Raw genomic sequence first — 19418 nt, 5'->3', positions numbered from 1 at the left:
GTTCAATATGGGTGTAATGATGGTGATACATAGGTATAACAACATTCTAGTATGGGTGTAACATGGGTGTAATAATAGTATATCTTTTCATTTATATTTTCTAAGCATAAATGAAAAGTAAAAAATTAAACAATGTGTTATCCCAATTCTTGGGAGTAAGTGTCACATGTTGTATCTAGGTTCAGAGGGAGAAAAACTCCACTTACGCTACCCAACAGACCTTATGGTGTGTCATTATTGCCATCGTTTCATAGTTAAGCATGTGGAAATATTTAGTAACAACTAAACTCCACGGACAGACGTTATATTTAGGCCAAGTATGACGCTACAAACAGCTGGTGCAAACATCTACAGCTCAGCAGTGACATCACCGTGCAAAGATGCGCCCAGGAGTGATGCTCTCCTACTTATAAACAGTTTCTCCGATTAGATGTTTTAAGTAGTATTTAATCCTAAAATTCATACAAATCAGATCAACACACTCCTGTCAGAAAGAATTACGATGACATTTTATTCTGGATGCTACCCAGAGAGACGAGAGAGTGGTCCGGCCTGTTTATGGGGGTCTCGTCTCTGGCCACGAGCGGTCACTTGCCCCTGGCCCCTCTAAGCCAAACAAACACTAACCCAGAAATGCCAGAACTTTACTACACAAACTGTATATCACAACTGGTGCACTCCCCGCCAGGCGCGTGGGAGGCCGCACTGCGCTGCCCGCTCCCAGGCCGTATACAAACATGTGTGCGGGTCGCTGCCTTAGTTCTTTCCAAATCCCTTTTTATCATCCGCCGTCCTCTCTGCTTTATACACAATTATTCTGTTTCCACTCCCTGTGAGCAGCGGTTCAGCCATTGCTGTGTTGGCATAATATTTCAAACGGCCGCATATGGGGAGAGTTTGTTTCTGTTTAGGGATGTAAACCATGACTCGATGACTAGAGCGCGTGTGTTTATGGCGGTGTGATTGTGCCGAGGGATTTGTGTGTGTGTGCGTTTGTGTGTGTCCGTACTTGTCTATGTCGATGCCCAGTGGATTGCTGGGTCGCAGGGAGAGGGGGGAGATGCCTTTGTTGCGGTCGGTCCTCATGTCGTAGTAGTTCATCTCATCCACCCACACAGCAGACTGGTCCAGGATACCTGCGGGACAGGAGAGGCGTGTCAAACGTCAACGGGTTTAACAACGCATCCCAGATGTGCCCTCACACACACCCAAATCTAAACTCACTAGAACATGCAGATTAATGCAGAAGAATATATTACACTTTACATTTAATTTACTTTGTGTTTAAGCTATGTTTCTAAATATCAAAATGAAATTCTGTCTACTTTACTCTGTGCATGTGTCCAATTATATTAGATCAGAATAGATACGATTATATACGGCATACCTTATTGATCCCAAATTGGGAAAAAGTGGTGTTACAGCAGCATGTTTAAAAATATAATAATATAGTGAAATACAAAATAAAAATGAAAAGTAAATATATACATAAACAGTAGAAAGATATGTATCTATGCAGTATCTTTTCAGTACACAATGTCAAATATACAAAAAAGATCATTTTTTTAAACGGTACACTGCAAATTAATTGCAAATACTTTTTGGAGATAAAAATGTTAACGTTTACATCTTTACATCTTAGTAGGCTGTGGTAAAGAGTAATCGAAACACAGGTGGAATTTGACACTGACAGCACACGTTGCATTTAGTAAATAAATTCAACAAGCGATTTGAGAAACACGTTCTCTGGGGATGAAAGGAATAGAATAGGAAAGGCTTAAATGTAGTTAGCAGAGTAAAAACGGTTCTGACTCTTCAAAGGTTCATTTCGTTTTTTCTGGAAAAAACTTTTAAAAATTGCATGAGAAATCATAATTGTGTTGTGTTTTTTCTCTACCGTGTGAGTGTGTAGATGTCGAACTTGTTCAGTCAATGTACTTGTTTTACCGGTCAATTTATGGGCTATAATTTAATTACGAGAATAATAAAGAATGATATACAGTAAGTTTCCAATAACCGGTCCATATTTGACAGCCCTGATATGCACGTGTATAATAGACAGAAACATACATCTCTGGAAAAAATTAAGAGACCACTGTAGCATTATCAGTTTCTCTGGTTTTACTATTTATAGAGATGTCTTTGAGTTAAATGATTTTTCTTTTTTTTTTATTGTATTCTATAAACTACTGACAACATTTCTCTTTGTTGGAATTCAACAGACACTGGAATAGCTGCCATACACGTAGAGATAAAGATTTAAGAAAAGTTTGGAGTGGTCTCTTAATTTTTTTTCGGAGCTGCACATCTGAAGATGCACACAGTTCATCAGTGGCTAATAATCTGTGTAGTCAGATATAATGGAATTAGGTTGTTTAAACCTAAATAAACATTGTTCGCCCATTTTAGAGGTGAGGAGGTGTGCTCATCAGATTACGGTGAACTAGGTTTTCTATTTGCATGAATGTTTTTGCAGAATTTCTTCCTGTATATTTCTCTAGTAACTTATGTGTTGCCATGGTGGTGAACACTTATTTTTATATGCTTGTTTTGGTAGCACTTTATAATAACCATTCCCTATAAATGGTCAATTAATGGCTTATTAATGAACAACTAATGGCTTATTTAAGTATTTAGAAATGATATAATGATAGTTAGTTAATTATTGTTAACCGTTACTAAGCTATTTATTGCAAGTACTTTGCAAACCATTTACAATATTTTGTCAGATGGCCATTATAAAGTTGCAGCTGGTGATAGTTACACCATATTGATTGCTAATGAGTAATTTGTAGAGTGTATATTAGTTATATATTAGCTAGCTCATGGTCTAGCTACAAATGCTAACAGGAGTGACAGCGCGTCTGACTGACTGGGAGGTCGCACAACGCTCGGAGAGGTACGTATCATCTCGTCTCACTTCTGAGAAGAACATATTTCATTGGTAAAGTACGGTGGACTGTTTCTTTAAAGGGCCTATGTCCAGTTTGTTGTGCTATTGTTCTCTGTCTCTCACTCTCACACACACACGCGCACATTTATTAAAGGAGGGTTGTTATTTGTGTCAAGACCTCAATATTTTTTACTTGTTTTTTATTATTTTTAATCGGCGAGTCATGTTTTGGTTACTTGCCATATGTTTGTCTTAACTTCACTTTAAGTTCAATAAATGTCTGAACCTGACCGTGAAATCAGCTCTTATGTCTGTTAATACTATTAATCTATCATTTTTAGTGTCATTTGCAATTTAACCCATTGATTTATATTTTGCAATTGCAGTTCTCATCGATGGCAACTTTAGAATAGCCATCTTGACAGTGTTAATAGATGGTTTACAGACAACATACTTTCAATAACTTCACATCGATGGCAACTTTAGAATAGCCATCTTGACAGTGTTTATAGATGGTTTACAGACAACATACTTTTAATGAATTCCCATCGGTGGCAACTTTAGAATGACCATCTTGGTAATTCTTATAGATAACTAATATACACTCTACAAATTACTCATTAGCAATCAATATGGTGTAACTATCACCAGCTGCAACTTTATAATGGCCATCTGACAAAATATTGTAAATGGTTTGCAAAGTACTTGCAATAAATAGCTTAGTAACGGTTAACAATAATTAACTAACTATCATTATATCATTTCTAAATACTTAAATAAGCCATTAGTTGTTCATTAATAAGCCATTAATTGACCATTTATAGGGAATGGTTATTATAAAGTGCTACCCTTGTTTTTTGTCTATTTGATAGTGATTTTTAATTCAACCCACTGTACTGTACCTCAGATGTTACTTTCCTACAGGTTCTGCAATTTTGGCTTGTCATTTATAGGAGAGATTATTTATTTGATTATTTCGTAACTTTTTGGGAAATATAAACTATGTTAATCAAGCAGAACCCTGGTTTCCTCCTTCTTTATTTGAAAAATCGTACAATAGGATTGTTTGCCTTTTTCTTTTTTGAATCTTGAGATGGGGGTGAAAGTGAATATGTCACCTTGAGCTCTGGGACTTTTTGACATATACTTCCCAGCATGCTTTTGACATGTTATAGACTAAAGAGTTAAGAATTTAAAAAGGAAAAGAAATTTATCTAAATCACCAAGATAAATATTTGTTAGCTGCAGCCGGAGTTGCAACTTTTTGTCCAGGCTGGCGAATGAAATGTCTTACCGATCCTCTCTGGCCTGAGCAGTTTGAAAGACACAGTGGAGGTGCCGAGACCCCCGGACTTGGTGGTGACGATGATCTCTCCCTTGTCATCTTTGGCAGGACCCACGCGGCACACTATCTTGCTGGCCGACATCCACTCGGCTGTCAGCAGGCAGTTATGGCCGCAGATCGACAGACCTGAGAGGGAAGAGCGGAGGGGTAAAAGGTGAAAAGGGTGGGAGATACAGCCACAGTGTGACAGCACAAATAAACACCGTGTAGCACCGACACACACGCAGACAATCTGAAACAAGAGGAGCTCACTCAGACTGAATTGGCGTCTATCAGCGAGTTTAGTCAAACTGTCACCAGGGGGTCAAAGCTCAAGTTGGGGTCATGGTGGGCGTGGGTGGCCATGACCTTCCTTCCTCTCACTCAGCTGCTTTAAGCTAACGTGTGTCACTTCAGCACTAAGTGGCCCATTACTGGCACAATGTGCACTCTGCCCCTCACATCTGTCGTGCTCTTTTTAAAAACCCTCTTTGGACACTAGAAGACAGACACAGGATTACCGTTCCAGCAGAGGGGATTCACAAAGCGTCCCTTCAAACACGATGAAAGCCTGTGAGAGCTGATTAACAAATAGCCCATAAAAGCGTGAATAATATGCCAATTAGGGCCCCATTTCCTGCCTCTGTTCTTTACCCGCCACTTTGTTTGAAAACATAAGCACTCACACACATTTGTGCATATCTAATTGTCGAATTCCAGGCCCCGGGGACACTCATGGTCAGAAATAGCACTGTATCACTGGCCAGAGTCTGGCTTTCCAAGCTTGGAGCGGTGTGTGAGTCCTCTGCACTGCCCCCCTACCTCCAGTCAAACCAAAGAAGTAAAGTAGAGGAGGAATTGGCGGACATGAGGGGAAATATCGGCATGGGAAGAGTGTGACGTTCAAACACATAATCAGAACAAGATGGAGATAGTCCATCTGTGTGGCTCTTAAAAAACACAAACTAACAACATCTTTACTTCTTGAGTTTCTCAAACTAGGCATACAGTATCTAAATATTTACAGAAACAAGAAGGCTGTGTGTTGCACACAGAGTTGGTAGGACTGTCAAAGACGAGGCACATTTGAATTACATAACAGGATAATATCTTATTATTTCATTTTGATGAGTTTATTTTGTCTTATATGCTGGAAGATTCAGTTTTTTTATTAATTATTTATATGTTCAATAAAAACATAAATGAAGTAACTCAAATCATTGTTGCATAACCAAAGAAATGTAACAGATTTTTGCTTTGTGTCAGCGGAATTTTAACTAACTTCTCAGGAGAACTGAACTGCCTTCAGATAATACTTATAAAATATATAGTTTATACAGTCAGTCTAAATGAAATTATTGCTACGTATTTAAAGGTGTAAAATATAAAACAATTATTCTCTACGAAAATGCTTGACATTCAACTTACTTAATTTGAGACAGTATTTTTTACTGAACTTATTAAATTGTTATGGAAATAAAAGCTGAATAGTGATGAAATTATTATTCCAGGGGAGGATAAGAATCAGGCGTCCTGTCCACTTACGTATCATATAAACAAAAATAAACGTTACACCAGCTTGTTTAAAAAAAAAAGGGGGCCTGCTGAGGTCTGTTGATGGGTTTGTTAATAAAACCAGTCAATACGACTGAAGTTACAAAAATAACGCTGCTATATTCACTTAAAATCAGTGTCCCTCTTTTATAACAAAACCAACCACAGAGAAATAAAAACTATAAAAATCATCACCTAAGATTTATCATAACCGATAAAACAAATAATTGTTAATTCCACATGTATTATATAACTGTGGGCAGAAAAATATCTGCATACTGTGTATTTATCTTGACTTATTAATACCTACATAATTAATTAGAAATATGAAAACACAACATTGTCATGAAAACCAATATTACTGAAGAGAATTAAAGGAATTAAATAAACTAATAGATTTTACCAAGTCAGAGCTGTGTGTGCGGTTAGTTATAAAAGTGTTACCGATGAGGTCGGCTGGGCCCGTGCCCAGGTTCTCTCCACGGATGGTGACTTTGGTCCAAGCCGCACCCTCTTTGGGCGAGATGCCCGTGACCAGCGGGGGCAGACGGGCGCGAGACATGGTGGCTTGAGGCAGATGATCAACACCTGGATGTTGAAATAGAAAAGCAGAGGAAGCATGCATTAGAGGCTGACAATATTGAGTTGTTTTCTGAGGTTTTCTGATAGAAAACCAGTATTCCCAAAGAAACAACAAGTTCTGCATTAATATATCATACGTACTAATATACCACTGTTTATATTTTAAAATACATGTTATATTGACGTTCAATTCTCATATTTTTACTTTAAATTCTTACATGTATATAAATATTATTATTATATTTTATTTTATATATTTTATAAGAAATGTGACCTTAACTTCCTATGTTTGTATACATTTCTTTATTTTATTGTCTCGTTTTTGCACATTCTTACTTCAACTACTAATGTTTTAATAAATATTTTATGCTTTTTGTATTTTATTCTACATTTTTCCCCAGGATGAAGTATTCTGATAATCTCTATTTTATAAGAACATTATTATATCCTCAGGTTGCAATTACATTTTCTTACATATAGAGTTAATTAAACCTCAAACAACACACTGATATTTCAGTTACTATATGAACATCTAATAATGAAACCATTCATAATACAATAACCAGAGTATCAATGTAAGTCTAGCAAAAGAAACTGAATTATTAAGTGATTAATCATCAGTCAATTGTTTACAATTGTTATATAAGTTGCAGACTGAAAAAAAAAAATCAAAGCAGTGAAAATAATCACTTATTAGCAATGACTCTAGAAGCGGAAATAAATGATGTGGATGAAACACTATAGGATAAGTATTTCTGTAAAAAACGGCAAAGCATTGTCAAACCGGGACATTCAAAACTTTTACTAAATTGTGCCATCTGCAGTAAACAATACTGCCACATCTTAAAAAATGGGACATAAGAAGAATTTTTATATAAACATGAACCACGACCCCGTAGAGAAAATAAATATGGTATATATATATTTTTTATTCCCCCGCAGCTTTGACTAAATCAACAGACAGCCAGATATTAGGGTTTTAGAACTGACTCGGGACAGCAAAATTGGAGCAAATTTGGCTGGCAGCTCGTGTTAATTTCCCGCCCTGTAGGTCTCCAAACAATGTATGCATTGCAGCAGTTATCTCTCAGATAATAGGAAAAATATAGAAGGGAGCCAAGAGCAAAGGAGCAGACAGAGAGCAGGGAGGAAAGGAAGAATGTAAACCTCGCAGCGAAGGATAAATAAACCTGGCCTCCCCAATCATTCCACATAAGCCCACACAATGCAGTGCAGATTATGGTACCAGCGAAGGAGCACCCATGGAAATCAGTTCATGTTGTGGCTGATCAAATGAAGGGAGGGAAAGAGTCCAAATGCAAAAATGAAAGGATGTATTTCAGCAGCACAGATGTTTGTTAATAAATTACTGCCAGGTCTGAAAAAGGCTGACCAATCTGGACTCTCTGAAGCAGCTTGAGAGAGGCTTCCGCCCTTTTGCTTCGCAGCCAAAACACGCTCTCCACAAACAATGCAGGAGTTCACACGGACTGGACCTGCAGCAAGTTCACGGTGGTAACTTGCTTAGTTTCAGACGCAATTGTCCACTTGTTGGAGTCCATTTGAATTTGGCGCAGAGGGTGGATTTAAAGGTCCGAACCCAGGGAAGGCAATTGACACCTTTTGTAAAGTTATATGGTCACCAGTTAGCCCCTGCGTGTAGGCGTAACATTTTCAACAAAATCTCTCAGCGACCAAGTTCATCTTCCAATTGTTTGGTAAGGCCAGCGTTCTAAAACCAAATCATTCTCAAGTAACAACAGAAAAAAAAAAGGCAAATCTAGTAAAAGCAGAGTTTTAGTTTGATAAATTATAGAAATGAAGTCAGTCAACTTAAAATTAAAATCAATCAAAAAGATTTAAACATTTCTGCTGGAATTATGTATGTTCTATCAACCTCAGAAATTGTGAACTATCATTTTTATAAAAAGCAGTAAACAATTGTTAATGAATCAATCCTCTTGGTAAATTCATTGGCTCCTATAGTCTTAGTCTGAGAAGATTTCCCTTTTCATTTGTTGTTTTCATATTAAATATCTATAATTGTATTTATATTTTCATCCGTTTGTCAGAAGAAACAAGATATTTAAAAGACACCATCTTGGGCTTATGCCTTCTTGGCACTTTATTGACTGAATAATTCATTAGTTAGTCTAGACATTCCTTAATGGATAATAAAATCAGGTTTGCACGAGCCCTCTGACACCATATATAACTATCTCATGCCACAGGGTGAGCTAAAATAAACATCAATGACAACATGGTGGGCTTTACACTCAGTGGCCACTTGATTATGTACATATACAATCTAATACACCCATTCTGACGCAAGTGTTACGTATCATTTTTTAACTTTTGTTTAACAGTATGTTCAGTTTTGTTTTTAAGGGCTGTAGTTGTTCATTCAGAATTTGTTTCAGCATTAGGATGGAACATTACATTCACACTTTACATTGTACATTATACATTTATATTTTAATACATATTCCATTCATTGCATCTTATGTCAGTTTATAGATTATTTATCTTTATAGTTAACTGTATATATATTTTTTTTTTCTCTCTAATGCCAGTTTATTTGTATTTGTATTTCTTCGTTTGTCTACACTTCAGCATTGTTTATTTCTTCTTTTTATTTCTAATTTCTTTCTTTCCGTGTATTCTATTATGCTGCTGCAACACAAACATTTCCCAGTTTGGGATTATATACATTATATACAGTGATCAGAATGATTTTTTTACCTGTAATGAGTCCATTACAAAACCACCTTTAACCTTCAATAATACAATGTTATGTAATGTGTAACTTTTCAACAATGTCAATAAAAATGTGTATAAACTTTTTGAAGCAGCCAAATGTATATCAGAGATGCAGTGCAGACATTATGTCAATTCCACAAAGGCCTCTTAGTGTAGGCCTTTTAGGAGATGCACACATCTTTCAGAAATCTTTTTATAAATACTTGCCATTTATTTTAAAAAGTGTTCAATAGCAAACTTTTATTTTAAATAGGGTGGAACATTTTTTATTGTGGGTCTAGAGCCAAAAGTAGGTACGTAACTTCTGGATAATGAGGATTATTATTGTCTTTAAATTGACTAATTAACCAAGCAGGGTAAGGGCTAGGGTTCAGAGATAAATACTGAACATTTGAGTTCCACCAGCACATCATTTATACATATTTGGATCATTGTAACCCAAAGATCTTCAGATTTCCTTCAGATGTTTCTTATTGTGTTGTTGAAATGTTTTGAAAAGGGTAAATACGATAATTGTTCAAGAACAAAAAAGGTAAATCATAAAAAGCTGAACAAGTATAAACCTCCGAGAGAAGAAACCTTTCCTGGGAAACATTTCTGCCACAAGGCCCCCCCTTCATCACCTGACATCCCTGGAGTTAACAAGAAAACTCCAACGGGATTTACCTCATGTTGTTGCTGCTGCCCTGCGCTTGTCAGAGGAAATAGACGGGCTATAGGTCTGACATGACGAACATAAGAGGTTAACAGGACTAAAACAAGAGCTGCGTATATCCTTCATCAATCCCACATGTTTAGAGTGGGAGTGGTGGAGGGCCAGAGGACAAGATCTTCATTTTGTACAATTCTGATTCCAGGACCGTTTCTAGATTACCCCCACCCCCCTTTTCCTCTCAGCTTGGATATACACGTGCACAAACACACAGATAGCCGGCCCCCACATACATGCACTTACACACATACATACACGCTGGGCAGAATGACAGCTCAGCTAGGTTGCGTGCGAGGGGCCCGAACTGGTGTTGTGTGGTCTGTGTGTATGTGGAAGGATCTGCGGAGAGGTCTGGGCAGTGTGTGTATATGTGTGTGTGTGTGTGTGTATATGTGTGTGTGTGTGTGTGTGTGTGTGTGTGTGTGTGTGTGTGTGTGTGTGTGTGTGTGTGTGGTCTGGGTGTGTGGTCTCTGGCGCGGGCCTGGGGAGAGCCTGCTGACGGCTGGGATGAGAAAAGAGCCGGTGTGTTTACTTTACTCTGGGGGCTGTGCATGGACACGGGAACACTGCCCAGACCCCTCTCTATAACACCGGCGCGCACACACACACACCACGCACGCGCGCGCGCGCAACAAGTCACGCAGAACCTGAGCGGACACAAGGCAAAGTCACACACCACCACACATGTAAACTAGGCAACAGAAACTATGACTTTACACAGACCGGAGACAAACTGAGGGAATTTTTCCTTTAAGTAGCATGAAGAGCAAAACAAAAGAAACGTTTCTGAAGCTCCAGCTGGAAACTCATGAGGAAGGCAGTTTTCCACAAGAGGCATGAAGATTTCCACCTCTAGGGGGCGTCAGAGGAGAGTACACCCCACTGTCTTCCAACATGTGTCAAGCCATGTCTTACTGTGAAGGCTAAATTTAATCGATGACAACACACAACCAGATTTAGCCCCCTTTTCTCTCGCTTGATTCTCTTCCAACCGTGTTGCTGTTAGCCCCCAGCCCCAACCCCACTCTCTCTCTCTCTTTCTCTGGTAATAGGGCTAAAAAGGCAGGTTTGTTTTCCTTGGAGGCTCACTTACAAACAGCAGGTTTGGCTCTAATCTGTGTGGTAGCTGTGGAGGTCTGAGGCTTGGGATCTTCTTGCAGCGCCTGCTAATAAGTGAGAACCCCTCCTTGGCGCTGTGCTGCAGTACGCAGACATAAAGGAAAGACTTTACATTAAAGTTCTCAACAAATCTTTTCGTAACATCAAACAATGTCATTTTGAAACGCCACACGCAGTACAGCCAATATATGCTGTGCTCAATAGTCTGGGCTAGAAGCTAGCTTAGTTGAAAGATGTCTGATATTGACTTGCGTGCCATGTAGAAGACCACATTTTATAGATTAGGAAATGTGGATGATCTTACCCTGCGCCTGGGGTTACTTTTCGGATAACATTGAAAACCATTGGATATTCACAATTATTATTAGGGCTTATAAAATGAATCGAGCTTGTGTGATATTGTAGTCCAACACACGCTGATGCAATAAATAATTGACTGGCCTGCAGGGAAATTACAGTTAAAAAAAACCAACAGGCTTACTGCATTTTCAATTGGTTGTCGATTGGGATACATAGTGCTGTTCAGTATTTGCTGCTACTTTGGATAAAAATGAAAATAAAGATTCAATGATATGTTTAAATTAGAATCTGAGAATAGCCTTAAAATAAAATGTTATTGCCATTAATTAAGTTTCATTGTAAAACATTTACTAATTTACCAGCGTTTCAAAGGGGAGACTTCCATTCTCATCAAACACATTTTGACAATTTCAGCAAATATCTCCTCACAGGCCGAAAAAAGATCTGGTGTTTATACACAGCCCTGACTCTGTCAATGGGACAAAAACCAAGTGGATCAAACCAATCCATAAGAGCAGAATTATTTTAACATTTGAAGCTTCTATTGCGTTTTTTCCAATAAAGCAGTAACGTTTTTGAAAGACTAAACAAACGTGGATTGAAGCAGATTACAGAAAACAGGAATGATCACATTTTTTTTTTTAAATAAATGTTCACTTTTTTCGAATGAGGACTATGACAATTACAGAGATGAGGACTGAATGTGTTTTTTGTTTATGTTTGTGAGAGAGAGAGAGAGAGAGAGAGAGATTGACTTTTGCACAGAATGTTTCTGTTAGTTATTAATAATAATACAACATGCAGATGATAATGTCCTGAGAGGAAGAGGCTATTTGTTTGGGTGTTTAACACAACTAGTCTAACCTCCCCCTCTTCCTTAAGTTACCGTTTGCTCCGAATCGTGTATTAGTATAGAGAATTTTGCTAAAAACTAGCTTATCAGCAGGAATGAAGTACAGCAGAAGTAAATTAACATTTGCAAGAACATGTAGCTGATTCATAATAATAATAATTATATAATATCTTTATTTTTCTTGGCAATCAGTTGCAGATAGCAGCTTGTTTAATGTGAGGATGTATTGCTTATCTCAGCTGTTTATCTTTGTAAATTTAGCATTTGGGTCTTTAGACATCGGAGACATCACTTTCGGCTCTGAGAAAGATGTATGAACACCTGTTTGACGGTTAATAGACATAAAGAAAAACTGTTGGATTAATATTAATTTATTTTATCTAAGACTATATCCAGGTTTATACTATATTCCTCGTCAAATAAAGGGAACTTTGTTGCATTACACAACCCTAGTGTTCCTATTTCTTGTATGTCTCCACTCTCCAGAAGGTTAAAACATCTGTTGAGTACAAAAGGAATTTTAATCATCCTCCAAAAAATGTTCCAAAATTGCCAGCGGGTTAAAACCCTGCAAGCCCTCCAAACTCTGACCTTTGGATTTCCACAACTTCAAAACATGACAAACTCTCTGCAGCTCCACCGACATGTGTATCCCGCTTACCTGCCGCACTATGTCAACACGCAGCCACATGACTATCTCATGAATAAGGCGTTCATACATTAGATCACACTGCTGAGTTGAAAGGTGACTCGCATATGGCAGTGATTGGCAAGTGTGTGTGTGTGTGTAAGAGAGAGTGTGATGGGTTTAGGAGGCACAAAGGGACCCATTTAGACAGCTCATCACCCTCTGCCCCTCCGTCTCCCATCAGCCATCTCACTACCCTGCGACACACAGCATTTCACTCCGTGCTCCCCAACATTACACAAACACCAGATTCCATCAAAGATCCCCCTCTCGACTCCTCTGAATGGACAGAGCGGGCCAAACATGGCCCCGCCTGAGATGACTGGTGTGATCACACAGCCTGGGCGAGGCTCTGAACAATCCTCCACAGTGTTCGCTCACACCCGCGCCACCACATGCATCTAAGATGTGGAGAAAGCAATGTAGCCAAATTAGCCATAATGTGTGTCAACTGTATCATATTTCAAATAAATGGATTGTAAATGAACTGTGCAGGTTCTGTTGGAGAACAGATGCCGCCTGCGTCTGATAGAGCTGTGTAATGAAGTGATGATGTATTTTTGTAGGCCGACCCGGAACTAGCATCGTAAGGGCTCCGTCAACAAAAGCCAATGTTATTTTTCCATTGGATTTTGGAAAAATGCAGAAAATCGGACCTGTGGCTAAGACATATTTATGACACGTTTTGTTATCCTGAATAATATTTACCAAAAGCCACTACTTTCATAATAGTTAGTAAATGCAATATCCAGAAGTAAATAGCTAAGGCTGTAAACAAACTACCTCATGGTCGAATTACTTCAAGAAAACATCGCTAAGCTAAAGGCGTTTGGGGTGATGAGGTTTAGGAGTCTCATACGCCACTCCTTTGGAACCACCGCTTTAAACACGTTACAAGTACATGCTCAAAACATTTACAAGTATGATTTTTTACTTACATATTTTAAGTTATAGAACAAAACAAGAACATCTTGTAAGCTTGAGTTAACCACCCAACTTTTTTCAGGCATGAAATCTAAAATTATATCAGAAAAAATGTACTATGAAATGAGGGAACCCAGAAGTGCTAAAATAATAACTCATTCAAGGTTTAGAACCAATTCCTGCAACACTTTGCGTCCACTCCTTATTTTTCCACAATGACTCAGCATCTCCTGCGGTCCCAGCGTTCACTGAGTGTATTTCGTGACAGGGAAAAAGGACAGAGCGATCAAATGCGCGCCTCTGGCTCACTATCCGACCATCATGATGGCTGCCCACAAGCTTTGTTATCTTTAGGGCTGTCTGTTTGTTTGTTTGTCAGTCTCAAGTGCTTTTGCAGATTTAGGCTAACGAAGTGAAGTCCCCAATTTCCCATATAAAAATCCTGGAACAACAAACAGAAATATGAAGTGTAGGCCTGCAGATGCAGGAAGATGTTTTCAGAGGATTAAGAGACTGGAGACAGATTGCTTTGCCCAAATCATGTGGCGAAATGGAGAGATTTGAACCTTCATGAGCCGGGGTATAACACTACTGCTATACATAAAAAACACATCAGCAGCGTGAGAACCATCTTCACAATCAGGAATTATACTGAAATACTGCTAGTCACAAAACAACCCCCCCCCCTTTTATTTTGGCTTCTAACTAGTTATCTTTCTTTATTCTAATTGATCGATTAATTATATTTTCTATCGATCCATTGCTTTTAGGGATGCAGAAAATGTGGAGATTACATTGTAGATCTAAATGTTTGTTTTATAAAGCATCAGATACCAGAAAATACTGACAAATGCCCATCACAAATTCACAGAGCTCCAACTAATGTCTTCAGTATTTCTTTATTTTTGGTCCATAACCCTCCAAATATTCCTTTACTATCATAGATGATTAAAATTAAAATAAGTGAACTTTGGCACTAGCTGATTAACTTAAAAAACTGTTGCACAATAGTGATACGTGAATTGGGAGTGAAAATAAAGAAAGTTAACGGGGACTTCCTACGGTCCAATCCCTAAATCCTAATTCAAGGAAGCAGCAAATCTTGGACCAGTAAACTTTATAAATGCGTTAATGTCAATAATAAATTATCAATACTATTGTTGTTTTTGACTCATTATCATAATTTTAGGCTGTAATTAACAACCATTTTACTTATCAAATGATCAGTTGGTCATAAAATAAAAAAAGGCCTCATGTGGGGCGTAAATAATGGGTTAAATAGTCTGTCAAACAATCTAAACGCCCTTAATTTCTTGCAATTGAGAAGCAAAAAACAATTAAAAGCTAATAAAAAAATTCTGCTAATTAATCACTTAATTGAGTGTCAAATTGTGTCACTCTATTATAACTCAGCTTCACTCTTTCAATAAGTCTGCTTTTGGCAGGGATCTACATTAAACAAGCCGAGCTCTGCTGGGACCATGTTCCCAGCCCAGAGCACCTCTGTCTGTGCGGGTCTGACTGGGTCACAGAAACCATACTGTGAAAACCAGTGGCCCAACAAGACTGTCAGCAGGGAGGAGGCTACCAGGTGGGGCAGACTGCGGAGAGCAGAAGGGGGTGAGGGAGAAGTGCCGCTTCACAAACAAGGCTTGGCCTGACCCCCGCCGCTCGATTAACCCCGAGGTCTGCGGAGCAGCGGCGCTGAGGAAAAAGCCTCGAAAAACACAACCCACCACATTCCACCAAAGCAAACAAGCAGGGCCACCCACATTTTTCAATTACAGCCCCATTCTGGGGGGGTGGGGCAGGAAATGGATCAGTGTAGCGTTGCCCCCCGCCATCCCACAGCCAAGCAGTGCTGACTTTTGGGAAGAGAGGGAGATACACAGTAGGCTCTCACTGAGAGCATGGATGTCGACACACATGATGGAGGAGCTCAATGACAACTTATTCCTGCGACATGGCGCCTGCCTGTAACCGACCTGTCAATCAATTACTCTCATTCACTCACTCACACAATCAATCAGTTGAACAAACACACATGGTAAGGGTACTGTTTCCTCTAAAAAGCCTATTTAAAGGAAGACTGTTACAACAATATTTGACCAAAGTACACAAGAGTAGTGATTATAGAGGCTTAGAGACTGTTCTGTTTGAACGGTGTCTATCACAACAGGGAGGACTCAAGGTTTTTTAAGTAAGTAATATCTTAGCCTAACCATAGCTGAAAGAGTACTGTCTTGGATTTTGGAGTAACATAGGCTTGAAAACAAAAGAAGTTGAGCTCAGGTTATTGCTGCTTCCTGCGACTACATTTGGTTTCTATATACAGTCAGGCACTTTTAGGGCATAACACTAAAATTAAATCTGATCAGCCTTACATTTTGCAACCCATGCAACACAGGAGTACATACAATTATCTGTACGATACGTCATTTTATCATCAACACTGCGATATGACAAAATCCAATTGCAGGATGTGTGGTGTGGTAAATAAACTCAAACACAAGTTCTTTGCTACTTGGTAGAAAATAAAAACGTTTTTTTTGTGTTTAGCATTAGTGTTGTGATGTGTTGGTTTCTGCAAGTGTTTCGGCACATGCCTCCATATATTACCTACAGTGGGTAGACCTGCCATGGTTTCATAATGAACCAAAAATATTTTTATATTTTATTTTTATATTTTATTTTATATTTTATATGTATGGGGTCCACATTTTTCATATGAATTGTCAATGAGAGCACATCATTTGTGTGAGGTGCTCAAAGTTCTTTGTATTTGACATCTTAATTTTGCTTTTAAAGAGCACCAGAGTGATGCCTTAAAACATTTTGTTTTACATATTATATATCATTTTCTTTAAATCCTAATTTCACTTATATCGCAGAAAATCTATACATATCGTAATGTCGCAATATCTCGCAGCCCTTTTTTTTTTAAAACAAAAAATGTGTGTTTCAGACTTTTTATACATAAAAGAATCAAGTGATTAATCAAAAGAATTATGAGCAGATGTATATTATATTATTATTGATTGGCTGCAGCCCCTTTCAAAGTAAGGAAGTGACGTAGAAACTAAAAACTCTTGTAACTTAGCTAGATTATAAAAATGTATCGAAGCGCATAAACACAAACTATAGAGATATTTTCTAATACGTTTTTTTTCTACAGTTACAAATATATCTCCTGGAGTCCTTATATTGACATGTCAACACAACACAACTTTACGCCCTGAACATATGTTACACTTAAACATACCTATAATTCCTTAAGGGGAAGACTGATATTCAGTTTACAGAACATTTTTTAAATAATATCCATGATAAACAAATCATTTTGTATGACGTCAGTGGCAGTGATACAAGGTTGAAAACTGTTTTACTTGCAATGAAGTTGTTTACCAGGACATAAAGTGAACAATATAATAAATCAATAATTGTTCATCTAAAAGCTATAAAGCAGTCAAAAGTACTGAAACATCTATTTTACAGTAATGTAATGTTTATTTTCACCAACATGCCTTTCTGAGTCACATGAGGTCACTAGATTTGATCATTTCTTTCTTTTCACTCTTTCCCATCTGTACATGAAACGTTTTTCCAAGTCTAAACAAGGTGTTGAGTCTGCTTCGTTCTCTTTGTTTTTATAGAGCACTTCAATGGCAATCATTATCTCTGTGTAAGGGCAGTTATTAAACGTATTTACATTAGAATAGATTGAACAGTGTTTATAGAAGTTGGGAGAGAAATCATACCACCTGGCAATGAGTAACCCCTGCAGGGTCTCTCAAACATTCAACACATTACTGATTTTTTTCAGTTTCAAGTGATCACAAGGACATTTTAATTGCTTTACTCAGTATGCGTGACCAGTTCAGTTAGTTTTATATGACAGACATTCACTCAGGTCTTTTTACTCAGCTAAACACGTTTTGCTCACTGATGAGTCAATAGAGGTTCATTTACAGCCTCCGTGTCATGTGACATGGTGGCTCAAAACCAATACCAGATAATTTTACAAGTAGGAAAACATGTTTTTATTTAATGTTTCATTTTTATTTAATCCCAATTCATATTTTGACAATTCATGTTGTTTTTGAGGATTCAGCTGTTTCTCTATTGAAAAGTCTCATTTGCCCACATGTCACATATTACAACTATTGCACTGGCTATTTACTTGAGTATTCATAGGGGATTTTTATCAAAATATGAAATAGAAAAATAACCTTAACCTAATCAAAAATGAGCTGCATCCTACTGGGTTGCCAGTGTAGTAAAAGGTTGCCCAGGATTCTCTGTGTTCCAAGACTTTTCATATAAAAAAATGCAGATTCCTTAAAACATAATAATTTTTAAAGTATTTAAGTCCCATCAAAATAGGTGTTTCTTATGTGTTTAGTGTAGTAATAATATATATTATGGTACTACGTGGAGACAAACAAAATAGAGCAAAAGGTGTAAAAGCGAGGTGAAGAGAGATACCTCTATTGTACATTTTCAAAATAAAGCATTTATTCCACAAGCCAGATTTTCCAGCCGCTTTTGCTTCCATGGAAATGTAATGATACACACCAAACAACCCACCAGTGATGTTAGAGAAAGGAATATCTGCTTTGTTGACATATTTTTCATCTGACGTTAGCTTAGGCTAACGTTAACCTGTGTTTGCTAGCAAGCACTTCGTTATTCCGGAAAGGTTTACTCTGGCTGTCATTTGTATTCATTGTAATATTACAAACCACTTACATTATCACATTTGCTACCACAATGACTTTGACTCTACCTTTAACATTTAGGAGGAAAACAGGATAGAGAAAATGTAACTTACAGTTTACAGCTGTAGCACCGCAACGACCGTTTCCTGTATCATGTGACTACTTCCGGCTTTCCGTTCAAAGCGACCGCCTTCAAAATAAAATAAAACAAAATAAAACATTATAAATGTCTGATAATGATTTTTGAGGTGTTCTACTCCTCATGACAGTATTATACATTTGAACATTTTTGATGTTTGAGTTGATGTTTTGATTTGATTTGATCGGTGTCCTACTTTTAACTATGAATCTCTGAAACTCTGAAAGAAAAAAGAATAATGGAAATAATGATATCAGTAAGCTATTTATATAAAATGATAGAGTAACTTAAACATTGCATTTGCTACCCTTTTTACATTCTCTTATCTGTAATGAAATGTACACAGTCCAATATCACAAATGAGAAATGACACAATAGTCAGGAGGCTTCTCAATCGGTACAGCATACACCCTCTTTCCTTAGACTCTTGCAGTGCAAAAGGAAGAACTCACCAAATTAAATCTCACAATCAATGGGGGATAAAATGGAACAGTGGTGGTAAATCTCTAAGTATATTTACTAAAATAGTATACTTACAGTGGGGAGAACAAGTATTTGATACACTGCCAATTTTGCAGGTTTTCCCACTTACAAAGCATGTAGAGGTCTGTAATTTTTATCATAGGTACACTTCAACTGTGCGGGACGGAATCTAAAACAAAAATCCAGAAAATCACATTGTATGATTTTTAAGTAATTAATTAGCATTTTATTGCATGACATAAGTATTTGATCACCTACCAACCAGTAAAAATTCTGGCTCTCACAGACCTGTTAGTGTTTCTTTAAGAAGCCCTCCTGTTCTCCACTCATTACTGGTATTAACTGCACCTGTTTGAACTTGTTACCTGT

At 37.7% G+C, this 19418-nt stretch overlaps 1 protein-coding gene across 1 annotated transcript in view; it reads right to left on the bottom strand.

Annotated features, from left to right (window-relative positions):
* The window catches only part of exoc2 (exocyst complex component 2), a 60002-nt gene extending 41323 nt beyond the window's left edge, over positions 1-18679 (bottom strand). The window contains exons 1-4 of the mRNA XM_063891987.1: positions 18541-18679; positions 6216-6359; positions 4188-4364; positions 1010-1136 (exon numbers count right to left, since the gene is read on the bottom strand). Coding sequence (XP_063748057.1) covers positions 1010-1136; positions 4188-4364; positions 6216-6333 — 422 coding nt within the window. The 5' untranslated portion in view covers positions 6334-6359; positions 18541-18679. The remainder of the gene's footprint in view (positions 1-1009; positions 1137-4187; positions 4365-6215; positions 6360-18540) is intronic.
* Positions 18680-19418: the final 739 nt, after the last annotated feature.

The sequence above is a fragment of the Eleginops maclovinus genome, chromosome 9 (genome assembly GCF_036324505.1).
Source record: "Eleginops maclovinus isolate JMC-PN-2008 ecotype Puerto Natales chromosome 9, JC_Emac_rtc_rv5, whole genome shotgun sequence".
In the NCBI taxonomy this organism is placed as follows: domain Eukaryota; kingdom Metazoa; phylum Chordata; class Actinopteri; order Perciformes; family Eleginopidae; genus Eleginops; species Eleginops maclovinus.
Note: the sequence above shows the minus strand (reverse complement) of the source record. Positions and strands in the feature narration are given on the sequence as shown.